The 27,129-nt window shown below is 36.4% G+C and overlaps 3 protein-coding genes across 9 annotated transcripts; 2 read left to right on the top strand and 1 right to left on the bottom strand.

The window, feature by feature from the left end:
- The first annotated feature begins 1,848 nt into the window (after positions 1-1,848).
- Positions 1,849-5,360, top strand: LOC102610570 (DNA repair protein RAD51 homolog). Its single transcript, XM_006474497.4, has 9 exons — positions 1,849-2,085; positions 2,740-2,884; positions 2,981-3,091; positions 3,245-3,336; positions 3,685-3,779; positions 3,859-3,972; positions 4,468-4,597; positions 4,824-4,945; positions 5,039-5,360. Exons 1-9 carry the CDS (start codon positions 1,990-1,992, stop codon positions 5,160-5,162), a joined length of 1,029 nt encoding a protein of 342 aa, XP_006474560.1. The 5' UTR covers positions 1,849-1,989; the 3' UTR covers positions 5,163-5,360.
- A 454-nt stretch (positions 5,361-5,814) lies between these two features.
- Positions 5,815-16,363, top strand: LOC102610880 (conserved oligomeric Golgi complex subunit 3). Its single transcript, XM_006474498.4, has 25 exons — positions 5,815-6,125; positions 6,277-6,360; positions 6,445-6,552; positions 6,661-6,705; positions 6,793-6,867; positions 7,011-7,106; positions 7,287-7,364; positions 7,477-7,562; positions 7,695-7,761; positions 7,963-8,025; positions 8,113-8,214; positions 8,432-8,536; positions 8,632-8,724; positions 9,866-9,954; positions 10,439-10,658; positions 11,320-11,406; positions 11,885-12,001; positions 12,155-12,187; positions 12,567-12,653; positions 12,747-12,809; positions 13,122-13,238; positions 13,830-13,922; positions 14,391-14,516; positions 15,491-15,591; positions 16,024-16,363. The coding sequence occupies exons 1-25, from the start codon at positions 6,039-6,041 to the stop codon at positions 16,151-16,153; spliced, it is 2,352 nt and encodes a 783-aa protein (XP_006474561.1). The 5' UTR covers positions 5,815-6,038; the 3' UTR covers positions 16,154-16,363.
- A 641-nt stretch (positions 16,364-17,004) lies between these two features.
- LOC102611188 (1-phosphatidylinositol-3-phosphate 5-kinase FAB1A-like) lies at positions 17,005-27,020 on the bottom strand. Of its 7 annotated transcripts, none has more exons than XM_015529004.3 (14): positions 26,702-27,020; positions 26,368-26,439; positions 25,283-26,010; positions 24,243-24,977; positions 23,419-23,572; positions 22,920-23,264; positions 21,588-22,481; positions 21,159-21,490; positions 20,478-20,601; positions 20,224-20,391; positions 18,494-20,023; positions 17,956-18,222; positions 17,316-17,686; positions 17,005-17,205 (listed from the first exon to the last, which is right to left on the bottom strand). In XM_015529004.3, exons 3-13 carry the CDS (start codon positions 25,906-25,908, stop codon positions 17,360-17,362), a joined length of 5,502 nt encoding a protein of 1,833 aa, XP_015384490.1. In that variant the 5' UTR covers positions 25,909-26,010; positions 26,368-26,439; positions 26,702-27,020; the 3' UTR covers positions 17,005-17,205; positions 17,316-17,359. The 7 variants fall into 7 exon arrangements, with proteins under 7 accessions (XP_015384490.1, XP_006474562.1, XP_024953258.1 ...); XM_006474499.4 differs by having other exon boundaries at positions 25,283-25,993; XM_025097490.2 differs by having other exon boundaries at positions 25,283-25,969.
- Between the last annotated feature and the right edge of the window lie 109 nt (positions 27,021-27,129).

Here is a 27,129-nt window from a genome sequence, read left to right as displayed (position 1 = left end):
ATGCTTAGAATCAAAGATGGTAGTCGATTATTGAAATAATAGGTGGAAAGTATGCAAATTGATAGCCACTAAGAAACGGAATCCTGAGGAAGATACATTGGCGTGTCGTTAGTCAATATGAACTTTATATGGTATTAAGTTGGGGTATTATTTTGTCAATATTAGTAGATATTTTAACATAACTTTTCAAAAACAAATAAATATCATGTGGAAAAAAAACCTATCCATAACTGCCAATCAAAGGGATTGAAACCTACTCCAAATAATTGGTGATGCAGTATGGTTGTTTAAGAGAGTAGAGTATTTTTTTTAGGTCATAACTGGAATTATAAATGTCTATTTGAGGCAGATAATATATTATTTTGAAGTTTGAAGTTTTTTAGGTCATAACCAGCACTGCTATAATATATTGTCTCTGTGGTTCTGCTAAAAAATTAATTTCTTTCATGGTCATTTTACAAGTTTAAGAGATTTTTTTCCTATTGTTTGCATGATTTTTATTTTCTTTCTAGGTATCAAGGTTAAGTGTCGTTTGTTTTGTTTTTCTTACTTCAATTAATATAATTTTATTATGTAATAATTATTCAATCTTTTCTTATTTTGATACGTTTGCTTATTTAGGGTTAATATAAAAGGATGTTAAAGCCCTAGTTTTGTAATTCAAACTTTTATCAATAAAATTTTAGACTTGTAGAAATTTATTTTACTCTCTTTTTTTTAAATCTGTATACTTTCATTTGGTTAGTTGGGAAAGGACGTGATAACTAAAAACAATCCAATAACAAGTAGATTCCTCAAATTTCACTTATTTTTGGATCATGTTCACCACTTTGTGCGATTTAAGGTAGTTTTGAAAACAATTACAATTGTTAGTAGAATTATGATTGAATATTTAAAAAGTTAAATATTATAATATTTACTAGAAAATAAAATTAAAAAAGTTATTTTAAAAAATGTATTAAGTTAAAGGTGTACAAAGTCCAAACATTGTATTGTTGACAACTGTATTGCTTAATAACTTAAGTTAAGGTTAACACAATATATTATATTGCATTATTTGTATTACATTTGACTGTATTGCATTATATAGTATTAAGATGTAATGCAATATTATGTTTGATGTAGTATGTATTGTATTATATAAAATTATATTTTTTATTTTAATATTTATATTAAATTAATAATTTAAGATCCATTTATATTTTATTGCTATTTATATTCAATTAATAATTAAACTTTTATAATAAAAATAAACAATTTTCACCGTAGTCCACCATAAGCTGTCATTGCCCGTCGCATGTCACCAGTGACCGTCGTACTTTAGTGTCATTTGAACTATATTTTGATACCATTATAATCATTATCGTCATGGTTACGTAATAGTGCAACTATTATTTGCAAAGAAATTTTCATTCGTCGCAAATCTATATTAAAAGTTATGACTTTTAAAAATTTTGACAGTTAATTTATGGAAAATTAATTTTTTATCAATAATAATTACAACATTGCGTAGTCCCAACAATAAAAATTCTAGAGAAACACAATTACGTGGCAGTCGGCTGCCACTGAACTATCATCGACAGTTCATTAGCATCGGCGGCAACATACGTGAACAATGTCGTATTACACAAAACCGATCACGTCATCTCGAATTTATTTAATGCCACACTATTCACCTTATGGTGTGTTACAACCCGTGAATAGAAGATTTACTAAACGTGATTATATTGTATACAACATGTGTTACAGAAAACTAGTGGCCTCCTTAGTGAGTATATATCATGGGCCGGAAGCCCAAAAAGGTCAATTGGCAAAGCTTTGTAAACTTGTCGTGTAAGCCATTCCCCTTTACTAAGTTGGCGCTCCTCTCAACTTTGTTCGAAATTATCAGCATCACATTCGTTTCCCTCCATCTCGCTTTTCTCTGACCCTCCACTATTTAGGGTTCAAGTTCAAGCTTTCAACAAAGATCTCTCAACTTTAGACGCAATGGAACAACAGAGAAATCAGAAAACGGTACAGCAACAACAACAAGAGGAACTTGAAGAGATACAGCATGGCCCTTTCCCTGTTGAACAGCTTCAGGTAAGTGGTAGCAAATATTTTGATATTCTATATTAATCTTCACGGTTTTTCTTCAATTTTTGCCTAATGGGGAATAATTTAGGATTAATACCCAGATGAGTTTTTCCTACATTTGTCAAAAATGTGTTCTTTATCTGTTTTCTTGAAATGGGTTTATTAGTTTTTCCTTTCTTGGTGATGGCAAAAGTTTTTTTTTTTCTTTTTTCCCTTCTGAAGTCACTTGAAAATATTTTCCTTGATTATGTAATTGATATGGGTTGTTTTTATTTTGCTAAAAAGATGGCTTCTTTAGCTGCATTTTTGATTGGTTTACTCTAGTTTCCTTGAATGTGATGAAAGCTGTTATTTCTTTTTATTGAATTCTAGGGTTAATTTTCTTGTAATTGTTTCCTATATTGTGAAATTGAAGCGTTTATTTAATTCTTTATAAGATTTTCACTCTTGTGTGGTGTCCTTCAAGACACGACTTACCCTAATCTCGGCCTAGTCTTTTGCTTGGGTTGCTCAAATTAGTGCTCATGGATGAATTTGTTTTTAATCTTTGAACTAAGCTGTTGTTTATCAATATTCTGACTTGGCCAATTTGGATGGTTTGTTTTCACATGCATTTTTATGCTTAATAACATTTTTGGTTCTTCTAATGCTCGACACAAGGCATCAGGCATTGCTGCTCTTGACGTCAAGAAGCTGAAAGATGCGGGTCTTTGCACAGTTGAATCTGTTGCTTACTCCCCCAGGAAAGAACTTCTGCAAATTAAAGGAATCAGCGAAGCAAAAGTTGACAAGATCATTGAAGCAGGCTTGTCTTTGTCTTTACCACACTGACTCTTTTTTTTTTCAGCTCATTCTTGTCAATGCTTTTGTGAAAGAGCTTCGTATGTTTTTTTCATGGCAGCTTCCAAACTTGTGCCCCTGGGTTTCACCAGTGCTACCCAACTCCATGCCCAGAGGCTTGAGATAATTCAAATAACATCTGGCTCGAGAGAGCTTGACAAAATTTTGGAAGGTATGTCACCACTGGGTGTTTTATATTTCAATTTAACACTAATCCTCTTTGGACTTGAGTATTTATTTGACCAATTAAGAAGTGAGAAACAATATTGTGTGAGTCAGCACATTTTCTATTTTCTCGGAGTCTCATGTGCTTATTTACTGGCAGGAGGAGTTGAGACAGGATCTATTACTGAGATATATGGTGAGTTTCGATCTGGAAAGACTCAGTTGTGTCACACCTTATGTGTTACATGCCAAGTAAGTGATTCTCTTTCATTTTACTGGTTTGGCTTAGGACAGCATAATTATTGCCTTGTGGAATAGACTTATAGGCTCTGATAATGACTCAAAATTATGTTAGAAGTCACCATATTTAGAGAAGTAACTGGAATAATCTTTGCCAATAACATGCTCTGCACTGCTTTGGTTTTCTTGCTACACATGAAGTTCATATGCAGTGAGTGGGATTTAATCTCTGGTAGCTAAGATCTCCTCATAGCTTGGCAGACCTCTAATTTAGTGTATCCTGATTTATCATTTGTATGAGAGAGTGAGTGAGATAGTTTCTCGTTTAACATGCACTGCTAATGCACCTTTATATTTCAGCTTCCGTTAGATCAAGGAGGTGGTGAAGGAAAAGCAATGTACATTGATGCTGAGGGCACATTCAGGCCACAGAGACTCTTACAAATAGCAGACAGGTGTTACATGGTTTCTTTGAGCTAAATATGTTCCTCTGCAGTGTGTGGCATCAATATTGAATATTGTTCAATGCTGCAGGTACGGATTAAATGGTGCTGATGTCTTGGAGAATGTGGCCTATGCTAGAGCATATAATACTGATCATCAATCACGACTTTTGCTGGAAGCAGCGTCAATGATGGTGGAGACAAGGCATGATTGTTTGCTTTATTGTAAAATTTTTCTTACTACTGGCTGAAATGAAAGCTTAAAAAAAGGAGTTCCATTGCTGTCTTCTGGTTTAAAATTTATTAAAATTTCCAGTGTTTTGGGCCTTCGGCTGTCTTGAGTTGCAATCTATCTTAATAATAGATTGAACCTTAGCTTCGACTTTCAAATACACGTAGTCTTCTAGTTTAAAATTTTAGCAAATTTTCTGGTGTTTTGGGTCTTTGGCTGTCTTGAGTTGTAATCTATCTTAACAATAGATTGAACCTTAGCTTCAACTTTCAAGTACATGTATATGTACATCCTACATTATTAATTTTTATGTGTGCTGATACTGTACAATCTAATTTTCATTTGCTGTGTAGTGACTAGTTTACAGGTTACAAGTACATGTACATGCAGGCAGCATATATATTTATTTTGGGTCCATAAAGACTTTCTGGGATAAAGTTAATTCTTGAATGGGATTTGATTCTGTAGGTTTGCTCTTATGATAGTGGATAGTGCTACTGCTTTGTATAGAACAGATTTCTCTGGAAGGGGAGAATTATCAGCCCGACAAATGCATCTTGCAAAATTCCTCAGGAGCCTTCAGAAGTTAGCAGATGAGGCAGGCTCTGATTCTCATATATCATATACTCTCTGGTGCACTAATTGAGAATTTAAACGATTAGGTTGTATGAACCATTGGCCTGAGAATTCTCCAAGGGGGAAATAATTTTCTTGTCGCTCCATATTTTTTTTCGTTTGTTCCATTATAGTTCAAAACTTAATTGCACCTCTGGTATCTAGATCTTTATTCAGCAAAATTTCATTTTTATAATCCTTGATTACAGTTTGGCGTGGCTGTTGTGATCACAAATCAAGTAGTTGCACAAGTGGATGGTTCTGCAATCTTTGCTGGACCCCAGATTAAGCCTATTGGAGGCAACATCATGGCTCATGCTTCTACAACGAGGTCTATATATATATTAATCTTTTTCATCTCACCATCCTGTTGCTATGGAATATTCATTTTTTTGAAAATGACTAACTCTACACCTATATACAGGCTTGCTCTTCGGAAGGGAAGAGGCGAAGAGCGTATCTGTAAAGTAATAAGTTCTCCATGTCTGGCTGAAGCAGAAGCTCGATTCCAGATTTCTGCTCAAGGTGTAGCTGATGTCAAAGACTGATTCTTTTGGACTACCTGAGAGTGCTTGTTCAAAATTTCTGGGAAGTCTTTTTGTTCCTCGTGTAATCTTGTATGTATCATTGGACCTGAGAGTGCATGAAATCCCACAACTTTGTAACATTTTTGTAAACAACATTTACGTGTGGCCCAATTCTGATTCTGAAGAGCTCTTGCGACATTCTTCAGGTCTCCATTAGTCCATTTGGCTTTGACTGTTTTTCACAGTGAATTTTCTTCCAGAATATAGGCTTTATATTAAAATCTTTCAAAACATGCGTTTCTTAAATAATTGGTAACTTGCATTTGTATATACGAGTTTTTTTTTTTCCCGGCCGGGGGGGTGGGGGGGCGGGGGGCTTAGGAATTTAGAGTATGGCATGATAACAAACTTTGTTTGCTAAAATCATATTGTCCATGTTTATTTTATGTGTCACAAGAGTATAAGTAAGACTTCAATTTTTATTTTCAATTGAAGATATCAAGAGCATATTGTGCCCAATATTCCCCAAAAGGACTAGGGTAAAGCACCAAAACATCCGTCAATCAGGGTGGTTTGTATCTATGTAATTTTATAATGCCCTTGAGGAATATTTAAATAAAAGATATCCAGAAAATTATCTTATTATGCAATTAAAATTTACTTGGAAAAGCGAAGACCCAAGAAACTTAAAAGGTGACTTGATTTACCGATTTACCGGTCGTTGTACCACCGAAACGCACCGTTTTATTTCTCTGCAAGAGTGTACTGTACGCTGCTTCCAACGGCAGTTATCAACTGTCGTTTCATTTAGAGCACCAGGAACGAATGCTCAGCCCAGGAACAGAGCTTCTTGTGGAAATCAAAAGCTCAGATAAACGAAATTAGGCCAATTAAAAAATGGCAAACAAATCTGCACCACCTCCAAGTCTCCCGAAATCTGGAGCTGTCTCCAGAGGCTACAACTTCGCCTCTACTTGGGAACAGGTCTGCTTTTTCTTCATTGCCTCTAGATCTGGCTTACACTTACTTCATTTAATATTCTGAATTTTTAGATTCAATTAATTAGGTATCAGATCCAGTACAATGCAAGCATAATTCGAGATTAATTTATTCTCTCAATTTTTTTGTTCTCTAGAATGCTCCGTTGTCAGAACAACAACAAGCGGCTATAGGCTCGCTGTTTCATGTTGTAGCTGAGCGTCCTTTTCCTGTCAATTTGGTACGTTGTTTTGATCATTTCTGTCGTTTAGCTTCGCGTTAATATAATTTTATGTGAAAATTACTGTTGTTTGAATTATGGTAGACACAAGAGCATATCCCTGGCCAAGACAATGGCTTATCCGTGGCCACGAAGGATCACTCTTTTGGAGAATCTGACGCTATTGAAGCAGTTCTAGTCAATACAAATCAGGTGACGATCTATTCATCTGGTAATGAAATTTATGCAAATTGTTGCAAGAGAGATGTTAAGATTTTGTGAAATAGATAAATTGTTAACCTAGAGCTTTGAATTGTGCAGTTTTACAATTGGTTTACAGATCTCGAATTAGCCATGAAGTCTGAGGTTAGTATTTGTTGCTTGCTGTGACGTGTTTGGTGGCTGTATTATTTGATGATTTTTACTTATTGTGTCATTGTTTGATTTTCTTAGACAGAGGAGAAGTATCGGCATTACGTCAACACTTTAATGGGGCGCATTCAAACATGTGATGATATACTTCAGCAAGTATGTTTATGTTATGTTGACCTGTTTTCGCATTTTACCTAGTTTTCATTTCTGTTGCAGTATTTCTTTAATTTTCTAAATTTGATTTTGTGTTATATTGGTTAGTCACAATGTTTGAGATAACAAAGGATCGTTTTCTGCAGGTAGATGAGACCCTTGACTTGTTTAATGAGTTACAGCTTCAACATCATGCTGTGGCAACAAAGACTAAAACACTTCATGATGCATGCGACCGTTTGGTGCGTTTTTGTTTTTGTGTTTTTTTTTTTTCTGTCTTTTCTCTAGAATGAGTTCTAAGTATATTTGGTGGCTGAAGCCATTATTTGTGTTGGATAGCCTTACCTTAGATGTTTCAAATAGTAATGTCAGTGTAAAGGAAAAAATTTGATTTAGTTGTCTCAATTTCTTATTCATTTCAGGTAATAGAAAAGCAAAGACTGATTGAGTTTGCAGAAGCAGTTCAGAGTAAGCTTAAGTACTTTGACGAATTGGAGAATGTAAGGTTTGAATCTGTCTTGCCTACAGATTGGCTAGCTTCCAATTTATGAAACAATACTGTACCTTTAGCAGTGAATTTTGTGAATTGTCTAATGATATTTCTGTCTACAGATTGCTGCCAGTTTTTATTCTCCAAACATGAATGTTGGAAATGGGAACTTCTTCCACCTGCTCAAACGGCTTGATGAATGCATATTGTAAGTGAATGCTTTCTTATTGACTCATCATATAAAAGTGTGCGTCTCTGACACTATGCTGTTCAAGCCATACAAGTTCATAAGCAATACTGAGAAAAAAGTATGAATTTTGTTGTAATTTTCTCATGTTAGGTATGTTGAAGGCAACCCCCAATATGCAGAATCAAGTGTTTACTTGCTCAAATTTCGACAGCTTCAGGTGCATGATTGTTTCAGGAGTCAATAGACGAGCGAAAACTAGAAATCATTTATCTCTTTTAACTTTTGTTTCCCTTATTAGTGATGATTATTATTTTGTTTTTTTTTTTTTTTTGTGGTGCGGAGAGGATATGGTGAGAGAATCTATGATATGAGATTTGGCTTAAGTGAGAAATGATTTGAAATATTTTAATGTTCACAGTCTCGAGCTTTGGGCATGATTCGTAGTCATGTACTTTCTGTTCTCAAAAGTGCTTCTTCTCAGGTGGAGTGCCCTCATAGAAGTTAATAGATTGTCTCTACTTGCATTTATCCAGGTTCAGTGTTGAATCTCATTTTTATCTTTTATCAGGTCCAAGCAGCAATTCGGAGCAGTGGTGGTAGCAAAACATCTATGTCCGAGGGTGTAGAGGCATCGCTAATTTATGTCCGTTTCAAGGCAGCTGCTAGTGAGGTAACGATTTCCTTTTTTTCTTCTCTTTTGGTCTGGAAACTTTCTTGTGCATGTGTATATGAATATAGATTACCTTTACAGCGGTGAGTAGAGTGGGACATGAAAATTTTATGAACTTTGGTAAGTTATTGATGGAATATCAGTGGAAATAATATGCTACAATTGGATTTCGCTTCAGGCATAAGCAGTGGTTACTAACCTTTTTATGTTATTTCAGCTTAAGCCAGTGTTGGAAGAAATTGAAAGCAGATCATTGAAAAAAGAGTATGTTCAGATCCTTGAAGAATGCCACAAATTGTACTGTGAACAGCGGCTTTCTTTGGTTAGTTGATGGTTAGATGTTTGGTAAAGTGCATTCTTTTAGTACTTGCTGTTCATTAAGCTTTAACTACTTGCTCTATATTTTATGTTTCCCAGGTGAAAGGCATAGTGCAACAGCGAATATCTGAATTTTCCAAAAAAGAAACTTTGCCATCATTGACGAGATCAGGATGTGCATATCTAATGCAGGTAACATTGACATACGGTGTTACATTGAGTACATGTTGGTGGTTTTCAAACCTGGTCCTTCTAGTTTTGTGACAAGAAACTGGAAACACTTGTGGGAAAGAAAGGTGGATAAGGAACAAATCAGCCAAAAAGAAAAAGCCTACAGGGAAACCAAAAACTATACAAAACACTGTGAATATTCTGCAGCTTTCTTTTTATAAAAATGAAAAACAACCCCCTGCCCCTGGACTTTCAAGCTTACTTATGAAACTGGTCAAAGTTAGTCATAAATTATCTAAGATGTTAAATTTATGTGGTTTATATATTTGCAACCAGTTATTTTTTTCTTCAACTTATTTTAATAGTTTATGTATTTGCAATGAGTTATTTTATTCATCAACTTATTTTAACAGTTTATATATTTGCAATGAGTTATTTTCTTCATCAACTTATTTTAACAGTTTATGTATTTGCAATGAGTTATTTTCTTCATCAACTTATTTTAACGGTTTATTTGCATTGAGTTATTTTCTTCATCATCTTATTTTAACTTTGGAGGTGCTGATGGGATTGTTTCTGGACTTGATTACAAACAATTGATCGAATCAATTGATCCCTTGTTTTGAGAGCGCTGCTATTTGTTGAAAATAGGAAATGAGCTTTCGTAGAAAGATTAGTTTGCCATGTCTTCTTTTCCCTTTTTGTTTAATTGGTAGAGTGCATGGAATCTCCCATGTATTTTTAGAGTGATGGTGAAAATAAACAAAACTACCTTTGTAACCACTGCTGCAGTTCTGGGTGGCATTTTATCTGATTATGTTAACTAACCTAGAAAGTAAATACAGTTAGACTTTCCTAACAATTTAAGGGGGTGATGATTCCTGAGACAATCATATCACTCGTAATTTCCATATTTATGTTTTCTATTTCTGCGGTTAATATTGAGTACTTAATTGGGTGGGTTACGAAACCTTTTCCAGATACTTTCCAATTTAGTTGTCACAGTTGAATGAATGTCTTTTAATAGAACAAGCTTCCTCATAATTTCTTATTTTCTGTGACAGAATAAGCCTATCATAGTTTCTGAGTTTTATTGGAGTAAAGGCAAAAAGATAAATTACATCCTGCATCCAACACTATTTGACATTGTCCCAAATTGCAGGTCTGTCAGCTTGAGCATCAATTATTTGATCACTTTTTTCCATCTTCTTCAGAGGATATTTCAAGTTTGGCCCCATTGATAGATCCCTTGTAAGTTTTTGAGTCTGATGTCCAGAGCTCTTCATGTTTCCAATTTATTTATTTTTTTGCAACTATTCTTATTTTTATTTTATTTTTACTGCATGTAGCTGATGCTAAATAATTGTCCATAGTTGAGAATGATTTTATATGGTTGAGCAAGTTGGTGTTTTCAGTGGATGTCTTTCTGAGAGATTCAATTTCCGTTGCTTAGAAATTATGTATTTTAGCCGAATTATTTTCTTTAATCTTCATCAATTTTTTTTTCTCTGAGAACATATCTTATTTGTCATGGGTGTTCCTTTTTCAAGAAAAATGTGGAGCGCATTGACCTATTTAAAATAAAAAATCTCTATCCATGTAAAACCTTGTGAATTTATCTTTGATCTATACATATCCTGTATTTATTGCCGGAAATAATGAAGCAGTTTTCATTTGGCTTTGAATGCCATACATATACGTCCTGGTCACATGATGGTGCTAACTTATATTGCAGGTCTACATTCCTGTATGATATACTGCGTCCAAAACTCATTCATGAAACAAATGTTGACCTTCTTTGTGAACTTGTTGATATACTGAAAGTTGAAGTCTTGGGAGAACAACTCAGTAGACGAAGTGAGTCACTAGCTGGGTTGCGTCCTACTTTAGAAAGAATTTTAGCAGACGTTCATGAGCGATTGACTTTTCGCGCTCGAACACATATTCGTGATGAGGTGTGTTTATTGCTTTATAAATGATTTATATCAATCAGCATCCTTCCCTTCTGTATTTGCATTTTTAGCCAATTGTTCCTTACTATCACAAAATCTTTTCTGCTTAACATAGCTGAGATTTGAAGTTATTTAGTCCAAGTCTAAATGAGAAATCGTTCACAGAAACTAGATATGCCTCTATCTCCTGGACTTTATCTCCTAGTGGGATAGAATCTTGAAACTTCCCTTTTGAATCAAATTAACTTAATAAATTTTTTTGTGAATGTCAATTGGCAGAAGTATCAAATCTTTGCAGTAACACTTGGAATTTGCAAACTTTTGCCAATATTGTATTTCTTATTTATTTTCTCAAATGTTATGTGAGTTTTCCACTTAGTGAAGAGTTTTTTAAAATATCAAGTCTTATATCTGTGGGAATTGAAAGATACCTGACAGATCACTCTTGGTTTGGATTGAAATAGAAACATCCTATAATGTCTGTTTATCTTCGAATTTAGCATTACTATGAGAAGTTTTGCAATGCTTTCTCCAGCATGATCTCCTTTCTGAACTAGAGTAACTTGCTGAGATTTAGCATTACATGATGAAGTGATGCAGTAGAAGCTTTTGATTCTTAGAGTTACATTGGTATTATTTTTGAAGCATCTATTATTTTTTGCAGATAGCAAATTATATTCCTTCAGATGAAGACTTAAATTACCCTTCAAAGTTGGAGCAATCTGCTGGGACAAAATTGGAGACTACTCCTGTATAGTGCTTTGCATTTTCTATCTTTCGTTTTTATGTTAGTCTGTCTTGTAAATTTTATGTTGTTTGACTGGTATTTGTTGAGTAGCCTTTGTTTGCTAGGATACTTTTTTGGTTGCTTCAATTCTCTCTGCATTTCTTTTTATATTATGTCTGAAGTATTTCTGAGATCTTCGGTGCTGAATGTGACTGCTTTCCCATAAGAAAGTGTATGAGTTAACATATCTCATAGTGAGTGAACATTTGTTTATCATCTGTTCTTAGTTAAATATGCCTCTTGATTGTTGATCCAGCCATAAGTATCAGTCACATTTCATACCTATATCCTTGTTGTTTTATGTCTAAATGACTATTTATTGTTTTATTTGATGTAAATGTAGAATGGCTAATAATTGTTGGTGATGATCTGAGTTGCAAAATGACAATTTGTTCTTGAATCTATGATTTTTGCTGGCTAATAGCATTTGCTTAACTTGCAGGCCGATGAAAACCCAGATGTATACAAAACTTGGTACCCACCTCTAGAGAAAACTGTATCTTGTCTTTTGAAGCTGTATCAGTGTTTAGAACAAGCAGTTTTCACTGGTTTGGCACAGGTGCTTTGATTCTTATGGCATTTACTTTTGCTGAAAATTTTGTCTTTACAAAACTTTTTAAAATTTTATTGTCATTGTTTGTTGAATGATTTTCTTAAAAATATATTTTGTTTATTTGTTATTATATTTACTTATTTATTTTCTCTCTCTCAGGAAGCAGTGGAAGTTTGTTCAGAGTCAATCCAAGTAAGCTAAAGAAATTTTCAATACTGTTGTGTGCAGTAATTGTTATTCAGTTGTAAATTTTATCATGTTTGTATGATATCATGATACTACTACATTTTAAAAGATAAGTGTCTTTTCTTTTTTTCTTTTTTTTTGGGGGGGGCGGGGGCGGGGGGGGGGGGGGGGGGGGGGGGGGGGTGGGTTATTTTTTGTTTGTTTGTAAAAAAATGTCATGTTGCTATATTTGATGGATAAGCTAGCACCTAGTTAGTTGCATTGGCTGGCCGACTTGCTTCGTCAGGTTGCCAGCATACATGTGTAATATGCTATGATTTGAATGCCTGGATTTGTAATATTTGGTAATCATCTGAAATCAAAATGTGACATTCATTTGTTGTAGAAAGCTAGCAAGCTCATTGCAAAGAGATCGACACCAATGGATGGACAGCTCTTTCTTATCAAGTATCTTTTGATCTTAAGGGAACAGGTTATTTCCCTTAATCTCTCCCTTCCATTTCTTCAGGGTTAGCTTATTTAGTCTGACAGTATAATTTCTTAACACTCTCTTTTGGTCTTCCAGATTGCTCCATTTGATATAGAATTTTCTGTTACGCATAAGGAACTTGATTTCTCACATTTGCTGGTTAGTATTTCTGAAGCTGAACTCCTTTCTTATTTGGGTGCATGACCTGGTCTTTTTTCCTTTTGCTGGAGCACTGCTTGAGTTAAATGCTCTATAGTTTTTTGTCATTTTGGGTTTTAAAAACATATCACATGCTTGTGTACACATCATCTTGTGGATCATTTGTTGTTCAGTTAATTTTACTGCAGATGGACCTGACAGGTTTTTCTTTTTAAACATGTTTGACCTTCCTTACTCTGAAAGTTGAAATTTTTTATGTTTGTGTGTCTTTTAATTTGAATTAGAGCCTTATTCATACCTAACTATGGCCAGGAGCACCTGAGAAGGATACTTAGAGGTCAAGCTTCACTTTTTGACTGGTCAAGATCAACCTCGTTGGCAAGGACCTTATCTCCTCGTGTTTTGGAAAGTCAAATAGATGCCAAGAAGGTGAATTTATTTCAAATTAATTGTCATTGTGTGTTCCCACTTATCATTTCAGAAGCATCTGCTGCTGAATTACTTGTGTCCATGTTTTGGGAGCAAAAAATCGTACAATTTGTTGAAGCATTTATGGGCAAATAAGCCAAAAAATTTAACTACAGAGTGATGTATAATTAGTTAATTATCTATCTTTTTCTGAAGTCATTCTCATTGGAGGATCACCATACTTTCCTCATTTGTGTTCAATCATGCCTTCTTGCATTATGATTACCAACAAAATACCAACATCAAAGGACACATGAGTTAATTTTTTTTTAAAAAAATAATAAGATAATAGAGAAATTAGCAAGGATACTATTTCTAGGATGCAGATAAAAGGGATATATTTTTTCAGTTTAAATTCAGCATGCCTGGCATTGACCACGAGACATATGATTGTTATCACATGTTCAGGCATGTATGACAAATATTGTGCCCGAAAAGATAGAACAAAGTTTTAAATTGTGTTCGCGTATTTTTTTCCTTCTTTAGTTTCTGGAAATTAATCAGTGAGCCCAGTTGGTACCTTTTTAATGCCACTATTTCTGTTACTTCCAGGAATTGGAGAAAAGCCTAAAAGCTACTTGTGAGGAGTTCATCATGGCTGTTACTAAGTTAGTTGTGGATCCCATGCTTTCATTTGTTGCCAAGGTTTGTCTTTTTCCTCTAAATTGTACTTTTAGGTAACTTACTATTTGAGAATCTGTGTGGAAAATATGCCATTGCAAATCTATATGACTGATCAGATCCCTGGATCTAAGTATGAAGAAACTTGGCAAAAGTTTCAATTTTATACTGGCAGGACAAGTGTTTATTCCTGTTTTTCTTTATTTAAAGAAGAGGTGCAAAAAGGCTGAATTTCTAATCATATGGTGGCATTGCTTTTTTTCTTCACCTTTCAAATTTGAGTTTTGATTGTTTCTGTAGTCATATAACAATTTTTCCGGGTATATAGACCTAGTAAAAAAAAAAAAATCATTTAATGATCATTAGAATCTCAACGTTGGATAATTGCCATACTTTTGTATTCACTATTAAGATCATAACATAGATTTTTTGCTTGTGGAAATTTATTCTAATTGCGGATTTTGACTTTCTCTAATTATGTTACATCTTTAGGTGACTGCTGTAAAAGTTGCTTTGTCCTCTGGCAACCAGAATCAGAATGTAGACTCACTTATGGCAAAACCACTAAAGGATCAAGCTTTTGCTACTCCAGATAAGGTGGCTGAACTTGTTCATAAGGTATGCCATGTAATTAAGTGCTTGTTTGCACTATTTTAAAGAGTCCTAGGGTGGGATTGTTTTCAATCAATTTTTAACTTAGACAAAACAACATACAATACAATTTGTAATTAACTTATGATTTTGAAATGAATTGAAAAAGAAAGCCAATACTAAGATGACCATTAGCTGCAAGAACACCTCCACAAGCAATGCAATGAGGGGCCTACAAGGGTATGACCTATTTGGTTATGTCTATTGCGATAAAGCAAGTGAGCTAGAGATCAAACTCCCCTCATACCCATTTGGGAGGGAGATTACGTTTAGTTTCAGTTTGTGCATGGGAAGTAGTGGAGTAGGGCATGTAGTAAGATAGAGAATTATTAAAAATAAAAAAAGAAAAAAGCCACGCAAATGGGATCTTCCTTGAAGCAAGTTCTGGCAGAAATTTCCAATCTGGAGAATTCTCAACGTGCAGCCATTGGTTGTACTTATGACTATCTAATTAGAAGGCCTAGGTGGTCAACAGGTTCCATCTTAAACTTGAGGCTGGAGGAAATTGTTTAATAATCATTATAGTGTGGAGTGAAAACAGCATATCTGTCCTGAGATTTAGAGACCTCAGGTACTTGCTTCTGCATCTGAGGATCAAATGCTTTTTCCTTTCGGAAGCAGCATAAATATTATGAGATCTATGTTGAGAGAACCAAAAATTCTCTTTGCTTGGATCCCTATATCAGTGTGTTTATAACTCCCGATGACCTGCTCTGTTGTAGGAGAATTCTTATCTTCATCAAGCAAATAAGGAATCTAATCCTTGTTTCTGTTTGTTTTCTTTTCTTTTATTTATATATTTCCCAAGCAAAGGATGATCAATTACATCTGCATGCATCTTTCATGGTTGTGCTATTTGGAGTCAAACCTAAACTTTCATTTTCAGTCGTAATCACAAGAATTAACTCAAATTAGTTTCCTGTTTTTACATTCTGAACCAGGTGAATGCTGCTATTCAGCAAGAGCTGCCACCAGTGATGGCAAAGATGAAACTTTATCTGCAGAACCCTTCAACACGGACAATACTTTTCAAACCAGTAAAGTAAGATAATACGTATTTTTCTGCTACTCAGTAGAATAAATGTCAAACAAGCTTGCATTATTTTGCTGGCATGCTAAGTTTTGATCATGTTGCTGTGTAACTGTACAAAAATCATTTGGGTACAACCCCACTCATTCTTGAACCAAAAACTTTTAAATTCTCAAGCCCAATTAAGTTGCAGATTTCTTAGTGGTAAATTTTCTGATAAAATAATATCAGAGTAGTTCCAGTTACCCTCATCATCAGGGAGACCAAATTCAAATTCTTCTGTAAGTAGAATCTGTTGCTTTTGATGATATCTCTGTTAAGAGGGCCATCTTGATGATTCAAAACATTTCTTCAGTTGAGATTATGAATTGCGAGTATTTGATGGTGGAATCAACCCAAATTGATCTGTCTCCATAAACTGATGCGGTTGATATATTTTTGCAGGACAAATATTGTGGAAGCCCATATTCAAGTGCAATCTCTACTAAAGGCTGAGTATATGCCTGAAGAACAAAGCATCATCAACATGGTGTCAATGCCAGATCTGCAAGCACAGCTTGACAGTCTCCTCTAGGGTATTTATGAACGTGATCTCTTTTCTTTTCCTATTGGTAACATTGTCTACATCCATTTTTTTCCTCTGGGGTATTTGGTGTTTTTGTGGGTACGATAAATTGATAGGTTAATAGAGAAAATATTCGCAGCTGATTACTTAAAAATGAAATTTGATTCTTACATGATGTTGAGTAAAACAATAAGCCAGAAATACAAAAGCCACCTTTTTATTTTTCGTATTATAATTGTGTAAAGTTGCAACATGCAAATGATAACAACGGACGGGCGCGCGTCTATATAATGTTGACTCGGGAGCTATGATTTCATAATTTCGTTCATGGACTAAAGCTACATCCGATATTCTCCGAAGTTTATTTACAATTTTACATAATTTTACATGAGCACACTGTTACCTGGATCTGCATCTGATTTTCACATAACAATGGACAAAATGGTTTCGGAAGGAAAAAGAAATTCTTTGATCTCGAAAGGTTGAGATTTAAATCTGGCATTGAGAGAGACGGTGTTACCTGACCGAAACGGAAACATGTGATAGTGACTCTAGTGCTGGAAGAAGCTAATAATATCCCAAGCTTGAGGTAATCACGGAAAAATAAGTACGACGAATAAACAGGTGGCGTATCATTTTCATTTTCTTAACCACCTCCAGCCACGCAACACCATTATCCTTTCAATGGTTTTGATACACCGCCGCACGTTTGATATAGTAGACATTATTATGTGGGTATCGAATTTCCCTAAACAAGTCTATTCATTAATTCAGGGCTTTCATTGCGCTCCTTTGGAAAAGCTCCAAGAACCTAACATGGATGTAGTTAGTAATGTTAAAATCTGAATGCTAAGCGCGCATCACTAAAGAACCTTGAATTGAAAACGATATACTAAATCATAATTCGGACATTATTAACAGGTGAAAAAATATAACACTGACAACTGCGTGCAAGTGTGTGTGCGCGCGCTGACTATTACAAAAAATATTGTACAGTTGCTCCAGCGAGCATCCACCCCTAGTACCAACGAAAAAATTTTGGAAATGAGGGAGCTGTTATCCTGATAATATCCATAAAAATTGAAAGAAAATTAGAATATGCAAGTACCAAAAGAAAATGAGAAATGACATGTAGAAAAAAGAAAAAGAAGGGAATTGCTATTAAACTTACATTCGCACATTTACAGGCAAAATGGACAATACAGTATTACAGTATCAATCAAAGGAGGCACCACCGTGTGTGTTCTCTTCACAGAGATCTGACTGGGATCCACTGTGAATGATCGATGGGGGAGTCCACTGTTCTGGCAACATAAGAAAATAAGTTGTCATAGCCTTCCTGAACCGTTTCTTGTACTGCTGGGGAGAGATCACAGTTGGAGATGTGTTCTTTGGTCCACCAAGAATGCCCGAGGTTTTCACCCATGTTTCAAGGTGCTTGTCCCACGTATATTGCCTCATGAAATCAATGATCCCAAGCACCAGCTCGTGCTTTTCCTCATCGATGCCAACAAGCAAAGAATAGTCCATGACATCAATTGACTGTTGCAACATATCTCATATATCAGATATTAATGCAATAAAATATGCATACCACTCAGCATGGAGATTTGGCCAAATGTGTATAAAAATAGAGGCAGGATCACTAGGAAATCAATTCAGCCTCCAGGGCTAAAAAATCATTATAAAAACTAAATATGAAAAACCACTGACTTGCAGTACTAAGTTCCCATCTCTGATCTCATTAAAAATATCAGCATTAAAAAATAAGCCCAAAGTTTTATCAAGATGAGTAGTGAATTCCAGCTTACAGCAAGAAATGCAGTATCATTCCAGACAGCTCTCTCCAGCAACCTTTTTGCCTTGCTTCCCACAAAAATTGGAGACGTCGGCATTGCTTCAATCAAATTCTGGTCTAGCAGAACTTTATTACTACCGCTTGTATCTGCGTTATATCGTGAACGAGATGATCCTTTAAGGTCGTAAAGCCGTGTAATGTTGCGCCTAAAGAGAAGATTCTCCATTACTAAGAGATCCATTTTTGATTCCTTCCCTCCTTTAAAGTGCTTTGACGCAACCTTCAATACAAAACCAACCAAAGCAAACCAAGATACAAATAAGTAAAGAGTTATGTCAACACACCAACAGATGGCCTGGGTTGCATTTGGAATCAGATGCGGCACCAGCTTATACCAAATGCAATAAAAAAAAAAGATAACCTAAAAGATGGTGTTCTATGTTTTTAATCCCACAATATCAAAATTTGCCTTTAATAGTTTAACTGATCAAATCATTCTTGTTCTTGGTTAAAATTTTTTTGATGATGTAATGGCAAAATGAAAAAAATACCTGATAAATACCCAAGATCTTTGCCAGGCATGTTGGGCTTCCCGTACTAATAGATTCAGATAAATACTTGAAATATGCCGGCCCAAACTTGATGAACGACTCCAACTCGGTCTTTGGAACTTGTTTGATGATAAAGCGATCGTCTAAGGTTTTTGCGAAGAATACATTACTCTTTCCACCCTGGGCACCCCACTTCTTGCAGCGACTTAGAGACCGTATGAAATCCAACTCAGAATGGCAACACATCCTCCTCAAGGCATCAAAGCGCTTTGCAAAGTAACAGGTTACTGTATACTTTACTTTCCCGAGAAGGCCATCATCTGTAAAAGAAATTCTGGCATGCAAGTCCTTAGTGTACGACAGTGGGTCAAGAACCTGGGATCCCCGGGACCCAGACGTCGAAAAGACTGCCTCATCGGCTGAACCAAGACTTTTATCCCTATCAGAGGTATTATCATCAAAAGAGCTGACAGAAAGTAGATTCACTGAATCAAAAATTGCCGAAGCAGCTGCAGAATCAGCGGCATCTTTTGCTCTCTCAAACTCAGAAATCTGGACATGATAATCTGATGAGACAAGTGTATACGCTATAACACTAGTAGGCTCATCATCATAAACAGGCACAATGGTGTCATTAACACCAACGGGTAGAAACAGCCTGGCACCACTTAGTCGTTCTGAATCCCAGAGGGACATGACATAGGTTGGGTTGTACTCTGAAACGGTAAGCTTTTGAGCATTCAATGAAGAATTCTTGTTAAATGAACTGTAAAAACTTGAAAAGGGCATCCCAACCATGCCCCTGGAATTTGTCATATTTTCAGTCCCCTTGGTAGATGATACAGAGCTAAGAGAACGCACCACCTCAAGCCCGCCTTGTTCAGCAGTACTTGCTGCAACTGAATTTAACTTGCTTGAGGAATCAACCAAGGTTGGATCGGGAAGAGAATAGCCAGACTCTTTACCAATGACATTTGCTGGATGATTTTCCCCAGTCCATGCTGCATCAAGGGTATCAGATAAATCGGCCATTTTAGGAAACTCTCCATCTGAAAGGGCCCTTCGTACAAGTTTCCCAGATTCCTGAGGTTCAGGTTTATAACCGACACTTTCACTAGAAGAAAGGAACTGATCAGCCTCCTTATAACTTGGGTCTTGATCCACACCACTTTCTTTCTGAACTCTGTGTGGCTCATGAATGTCACCAGAAATTCCCCGGTTACAATGCGCGCCAGGCTTCACCTCCAACGGAAGAGAGCCACAACTACTAAAGCCTTTACTTGGCTTGAAAGCTGCATTTACATCAACAGGCTTCTCCACAGGACTGACAGGCTTCTCCTTAAGTTTTGGAACAAAAGCATTTGTTCCTTCCCGCAGATAGCTGTTAACTAAACTGGCTGCACGTATCAGGCGTTGGTCCCAAACGCAGGAATGGAACAGTATCTGCCTCCGCAACCTATTGATCTCAAGAATATCAATTGCAGGGAGGCCAAGCTTTACCTCCTTACACAATGCTTGTTGTAAAGACTCCTGAGCGGGCCCACAAAATTAATCAGAAACAAGATAGTGCAAAGAATAGAACTTTGTTAGAAGAAAGACAATTTTGTACCAGCACTAAGTTAAAAGTCTACTTGAATATAAATAAAAGGATTAGTCAGAGTGTTGCTCCATGAAAGATGTGCATTAAGCAACAGACTGTGGCTTAGATTTTGTAGCATCGAAATAGCTACCTCAAATTCTACTTCATCCTTTTGTTGCATCCCTTCCAATTCTGAGATATGAACTCTTGCTTCCGCTGTTTTCATGCTCCCGTCCTCTGACCCTACAGCTATTTTCTTTGATAAGTCTTGAAGAGTATGGCGCACGTCCTTAAAAAGGAGTTCCGCCCTTCTACGCACCTGTTATGCAAGATAATTTATACCATAAGCAGTCACAATTTCGGAATCACTGAGGCAATTTAATCAAGTATTTGCAATTATTGCACCTCATTTGCTTCTTCTTTTATCCAACCCTGAGTATCATAGTTGAACTCAATTTTTGGAGGAGGAAGATAAACAGAATTAACGTCAATTGAAGCATAGCGGAAACAAGCAACCATTTGCCCAAAACTACACAAGCGAAAACCAGAGTGTTAGAGAACAATTGAGAATATAATTGTTTTGCTGATTCTTAACTATATAGGTGCTCTGCAGATCTCTGTGTCAAACTAATAATAAAAGCCCAAACTTAGCTGGGTTAAACGACGCTCACCTTCATAAACCATATGTTGCATATAAACCTAATCATAATTAATAAATGAAATATCAGGAAACAAGAAGCAAATTAACTTGTTAGCCTCAAATCACTTCAACTAAACATTTTCCAGGTAAACACTAGCAGATCCTGTTCCCATATAGTGCAAGCAGCTAACAGGCATGTAAAATGCAATTCCGTGAAATTGACAGTACTCAAATTTTTGACGATTCATACAAATGCCCAATGTAAATACATGTTACCATGAGCACAATGACAGACTGTGGCCTGTTTTTAGCTTTATCTAGTCACAGGTACTCATATGAAATGAACAAATAAGGACAAACCCTCCATTACAGCATGTTCAGCAATATTTAACAGATCGACACTTCGTATGTACCATAAAACATTCTTCAAGAAAAGAAAAAAATACCCATAAAAACGGAGACAATCCCTGTGAAGGGAATGGCCGCAATTTGCAACTCTGCTTGCAGCAGCATGATTAGAAAAGCTCAGCTCCAAAAATTTTCCAAAAGATAGACCCCAGGCAGCATCGGACATTACTACTCTCCTAGTAGCTGGAGGAAATCCATTGGTCCTAGGACAACGGAGGCATCTGTGCCACATCCAAATTTTTCCTTCCCGTTCCCCTGGTAAGAGGATCTCTGAGAGTTTTTTGACAGATATTGTAAGACTGCCCTGCCGATGAGTATAACAATGGACATGTGCTTCTGAAGGCATGTCACAAGAACGACAGCGATAACTCTGATAAGAGAGATAAACTTAATCTCAGCCAACAATAGTATAACTTCAAAGGGAAAAAATGATAAACAGAAGGGACAATAACAAATCTAAGAAATACCTGATCAAATAAATTATCACGTAGAAAGCGCCCCAAGGGGTTATCAGTGCTACCATAGTATTTGATTCGAAAGAGATGCGGCCGTTCACATACACTGCCCTTCCACACACAGCGAGTTGATAAGGAAACCAAAATGCTCCGATGATCTGAAGGGGAGGGAGGAAACTCTTCCTTTGAAGATCCCCTTTCCTCATTGTTATTATTACTATCTTGTTTCGAGGACACTAACTCTGGACTAGCTTGGTGATTGGAAGCAAATGCATTACCATCCACAAGACTCCAGCCCGCAACTCGTCTTGATGGCTCTGTGGTGCCAAAACAATTAGAAACAGCATTATCATCCATCAAAAACTTGAGAGATTCTTTAGGACCCACTTTAATTTCCTCCTTAGAGGCATGTTTTGGGGAGGAATCTTTCTGGTAAAAATTTGATATATCTTGCTTTGTCGGGTACAAGGAAATGGAGGAAGCAGTAGCCTCAGTAGAGCTTAGGGAAGGTTGCATGTCCATATTCTGAGAATGAGGACCTTCAAGATGGGAAGTTGAATTGTCCCCTTCAAATGAGGACAAAGATTTAACATTGGTTGTTGAGAGACTATTGGAGATAAGGCCTTTGTTTGACTTCTGCAGTTCATTGTTAAGTTTAGGAGATAAAGGCTTCCCTGTGGCAGGGGTCATAAAACCAGGTATAGTAGAAATGGACCTATCAATATTTGATGGTTTAACAGGTAATGCAACAGTTATTGGTGATTTCAGAGGGAGTTGTGGAAGCGAAGCGCCTTCATCAGCCAGAAAAGACGTCTCTAGAGCCAGATGATAAGCTGCAAAAACTCCATACTGAACCACATGTTTCGCCTTCTTCAGGTTATCGCCATTGGCGCCCTTCAGCAAAATCTGAGACAAAAGTTCAGCAATAAGTCAATCTAAATTCTTCTCACAGCTTTTATCATGCAAATGACAGCCCCAAAAATAATTTCAACAGAGCGACTAAGGTAATTTGCAGGTATATAACCTTACACTAGAATCACCTGCAGTCACCGGAGAACCCAAATTGCATATGTTAAGTACCATTTCAACAACTAACCTGATTGCAAACTGCTCCCTAGTATCTGCTACAATATATTCTAAGTACACACAGTAATTATTTTTTATGAAAATAACCTAATTGAAAATACAAACAACAGTAAGTCCTAGACTCCATGGACAAGGTTGAAACAATAATGCACCATGTGATACAGTCAATGACCAAGACTAGCAAGTTTTCCAGAACATAGAGAACGAAAGTCCGCTTTGGTTGTATATAACGTTTGTAAATTACAGAGAACTACTTACGGTGCACCCCAAAGGCTTAGGACAACCCTCAACGAACATTAGCGTCTTTGACAATTTCTTCCCACCTTGTCCTGCACTGCCATGTTCTTCAAGAAATTTCTCCACATGGAACGTGTCACAATATCCCAGTTTCTGTGACGTGAGATGATCAATTGACGGAACTATTTGTGCACCAGTGCAGCGGGCTATACGTTCTAGAAGCGGTCTCTTAATATTCAGAACAAGTGATATGTCTTTTGCAAGAAGATACTCTTGTGCATACCGGGAAACTGACTTCTCTACTAGAAGCACATTCGGGTGATGAGCATCAATCTTCGTAACTGCCATCTTCAAATGGTCCATTTCCTGAAAAGAAGAGTAAGGCCCATCAAAACTAAAAATAACCATGACCATTGTAATAGGTGAGAAAACATGAATGATTGTCCCTTATTACAAAACAAAAGACTCAAGGTTAAAATTTCATAGAGCCTAAAGAAAAAGAAAAGGTAAACAATTTAACCTGCTGCAACAGCGTATCAACACTCGATAAGTGGTTAGCAACACGCTGATACTCCAAAGCTCCTCCAAGGATTAGAAAACGCGGTTTATCTATTTTTGATGTCATTCGTCGGTGAGCCACGTTTTTCTTGCAAACAACTCCTTTAACCACCATGCTAGACAAAATAACATCAGAATCTCATCAGTATTAAGAAAATTGGTGAAGACAGCAACAACATGCAAATTTAACAGGGCCTTCTAAAGATTACATGCTCATTGGGGCTGCATGCTAATTCACCTAGGTTATATCTAATATTTCTATTAGCGACAAGAATATCCTCTTCATCTCCAGGTGTAACCACGACCCACCCCACCACATAACACACGAGACTTCACTGGGGCAGCATTCTATATTTGACTACGCTGTATATACGGAACTTCTTGCGATGTAAACAAAATAAGGGACAAACAGATGCTATAAGCATTTGAAGAATCTTGGCAAACAAACACATATAGCCACACTGATCCTTCAGGAAGATCTGAAAAATCGTTAAACAAAGCAGACCTGCGGTCTTTGTCGCAACAAAGTTCCAGCAACAAGAGATACGCAGATAAGGTTACAACAATTGATTACATACGCACACTGGTGAGCTAATAGTTCAGTAGTGAAACTGGAACCAAAACTTCACAAAATTAAGTACACAATCAATTACTGGCTACCTGAAAAGGCCAACCACAATACAGGGTTATTCTTGCACCCATCCAAGGAGCCAACTCAAATGAGAATATTGTTGCATTCAAGGATAAATTCATTGGCAAGTTCTCAAATAAGTATAACAGCATTACCTCTCACTGCGTCGCCCACAAGCTAAGCATTTAACTTTTACATATTCTCCAGGATCCATTCCTCCACACTTGCTCATATCTGGTTTAAGAAGTGTGGCTGCTTCCCATGACAAAGATGTGATTATTTCTAACCAACTCTCTCTGTCATTTTCATCACCCACTGGAAGGTTTTCAACTTGCAGAAGTTGAGCAACCAAAGCTCTAAAATGCCCTTCTACCACATTCTTCAAGGCTTTCCTGTGCTCTTCACCTGATTTATCTCTATTGCGGTATTCCCCACTACCAAAGCTGTTCGAAGAGCGTAAATATCCCCACTCTCCTGTTCCACCTTCATCATCATCATCATCGAATAGAATTGCTTCTCTCTCATCCTCTTCATCCGCTGGCTCTGGAGGGATCCAAAGTAGGCCTTCCTTCTCAAAATCCACAGGTTCGTATTCTGTAGCCTCCTCATCATACAGAGGAGCTTCACACTCATCAACATCATACTGTTCATGTATTTTATCCCCATGTTCTTTGATCTTTTTCAAACCCTGAGTATCAAAATTCTCAGATAACTTGCAACTTAAACTTCTCCTGTTGATGTTCTCTCGAACATGATCCACTTCTTGTGCTCCGTAAGTGTGATCAATATTATCTATATTTACATCACCATAATAGTCATTAGGCAGAGAGTATTGCCTTGTGTCTAAATCTGAGGTATAAATGCGATAGTCATCATCCTCATCATCACTCCTAGCAACAAAGGATAAAAAAACAACAAACAAAAATTAAATGAGCATCAACTTAAGTAAAAACCGAATAGCTGATTAGCTAAGTAAAATTAACATAAATTAAATAAGCAATGACTAATTCTGACACTTCATCTTGTCCCAACAAACAAATGCTGATCCCTCCCACACTATCTTCTTGTCTACGCTTATATTGAACAACATTCATAAAAATGCATGGAACTATTAAGGTTAAAGGTTTGATGGATGACAATGCTGTGTTTGCTACAATGCTACTCAAAAAAGGAAATCATGCAAGAAAAGAGATACCTATTCATGCTGAAGCCAGATTGGTTAGAAGAAGAATTAACCACTATGGCAGCACTAGAATTTGTGCTACTCTCAGATTTTACGTTCTCTTGCTCAACAATAAGAGGATCCATTTGCTCAGACTGTCGTGGGCTAACACAGGAAGTGTACGGCACGTGCTGATAAGGTCCAGTTGAGTAGGGAGTTGAACTAACAGTGCCGCTGCTACTGTAACACGTACAGCTGGATTTGGTGCTAGCCAAACTTGTAGCGGATGCCGACGGACTGAGACCAGGACTGGGTGCTTGGGTAGTCCCATTATCAAGTGCTCCTATGCCCTGTTCCCATTGCCTGAAGCAATAATTACAAACCCTAATCCTCTCTGAATCTTCACGACCAGTCCTTGACTCATCAAATGATGCAGGAACCGAGTTTGTAGTACACTTGGCACAGAAGACTAGTCCACAAAGTCGACAATGATGCCTGCGATTGAATACAGTGAATTGGGAGTCACACTCGTAGCATACCCTACAGCTCTGATCTGGCATCCAAAAGTCCCTCGACACATTCGCTGGCTCACTCCTACGAGGGATCCAAGATCTCACTACATCTAGCAAGTCGGACAGTTTGTTGTCGGGGGTGCCCATCGGCAATGGTCCCACCCGAGCCTTCTCATTATGAAAGACTCATTTGCCAGTCTCCCAGGTTCTCCAGATGTCAATATTCAAAGTCCTGGCAATAATCAGCCCCTAAAAAACTCATGCAAATAGCAAACCAACCAATGGAACTTGGAAAACATATATACATCTCATTTTTAAGAGTAGATGATTCATAAATCACAGAATGAAGCTACAGTGACCAATTCATGCCTACATCAATTTTGAACCAGAGAACAAATATTAATAAAATTTGGAGTTGAAATGACCACTACAACATGTTTTCCGAGTTTTGGAACTCGAAAAGTATGGTATTTGATATGACAGTCACTTATTCAATCAAATTAGAACATTGAAGATGAATTATTTGCAACTAATAACAGCCTTAAAGCACGGAAAATACAAATAAATAAAAGAAAATTAACAGAAAAGAAATTGAAGTAAAATTACCAGGCTTAGAAGCCACAAATTCAACTACTTCAAGCAGTAACTGGCACAGCACCAAATCTTTACTGCAAAATTCTTCAATAAATAAAAGACAGGTAAATAAATACATGCAACCACCAACAAATTCCTCCACTTAAATATAGTGCATAATTTTTTTTTTTAAAAAAAAAGGCTACCAGATCTCTATAGGAGAGAAAAACAAAACAATTAAAGTAAATCTTCTTCAAACAGATTCCCGTCAACTGAATTTCTCGAATCAGTTATACTTTTATACGAAAGCATTACTACAACTATTACATATAGAAATTGAGGGAGGAGAAACAACTGCAACCGGCACCTGTAAATTTTCTGGCACTCTTCCCGCGGTAAAATCAGAAGCTCGACAAATTGCGAGCGCTTAATTCCGTTCAATTCAATCACCAGCTTCCTCTTCTGCTTGCTTCGCCTTTTGTTGTATGAATTATTTATTATTTTATTTAGTTTAGCTTTTGTTTTGTTTAGTGTGTTTCGTTTGTTCGTTAGCAATTTTCCTGTACACGCAAAAAGGCTCTTTCACTGATAAACTGATAATTTATTTATTGATTTGATTCTAGAGTTAGACAGAAACGGCAACCAATATTTTATTTGTGGATTTTTTTTTTTATTACCATTTCAGCAGCGTAGATTTGTTATCTTTTTATAAATATATTTTTTCGTGATTTTTCTCCCCCTACGATTACGAGATTATTTGATTTTTTTTTATTTATTTTTTATTGCAAACAACTG

This window comes from Citrus sinensis, chromosome 9 (genome assembly GCF_022201045.2).
Source record: "Citrus sinensis cultivar Valencia sweet orange chromosome 9, DVS_A1.0, whole genome shotgun sequence".
Lineage (NCBI taxonomy): Eukaryota > Viridiplantae > Streptophyta > Magnoliopsida > Sapindales > Rutaceae > Citrus > Citrus sinensis.
This window is presented reverse-complemented; position numbering and strand designations above follow the sequence as displayed.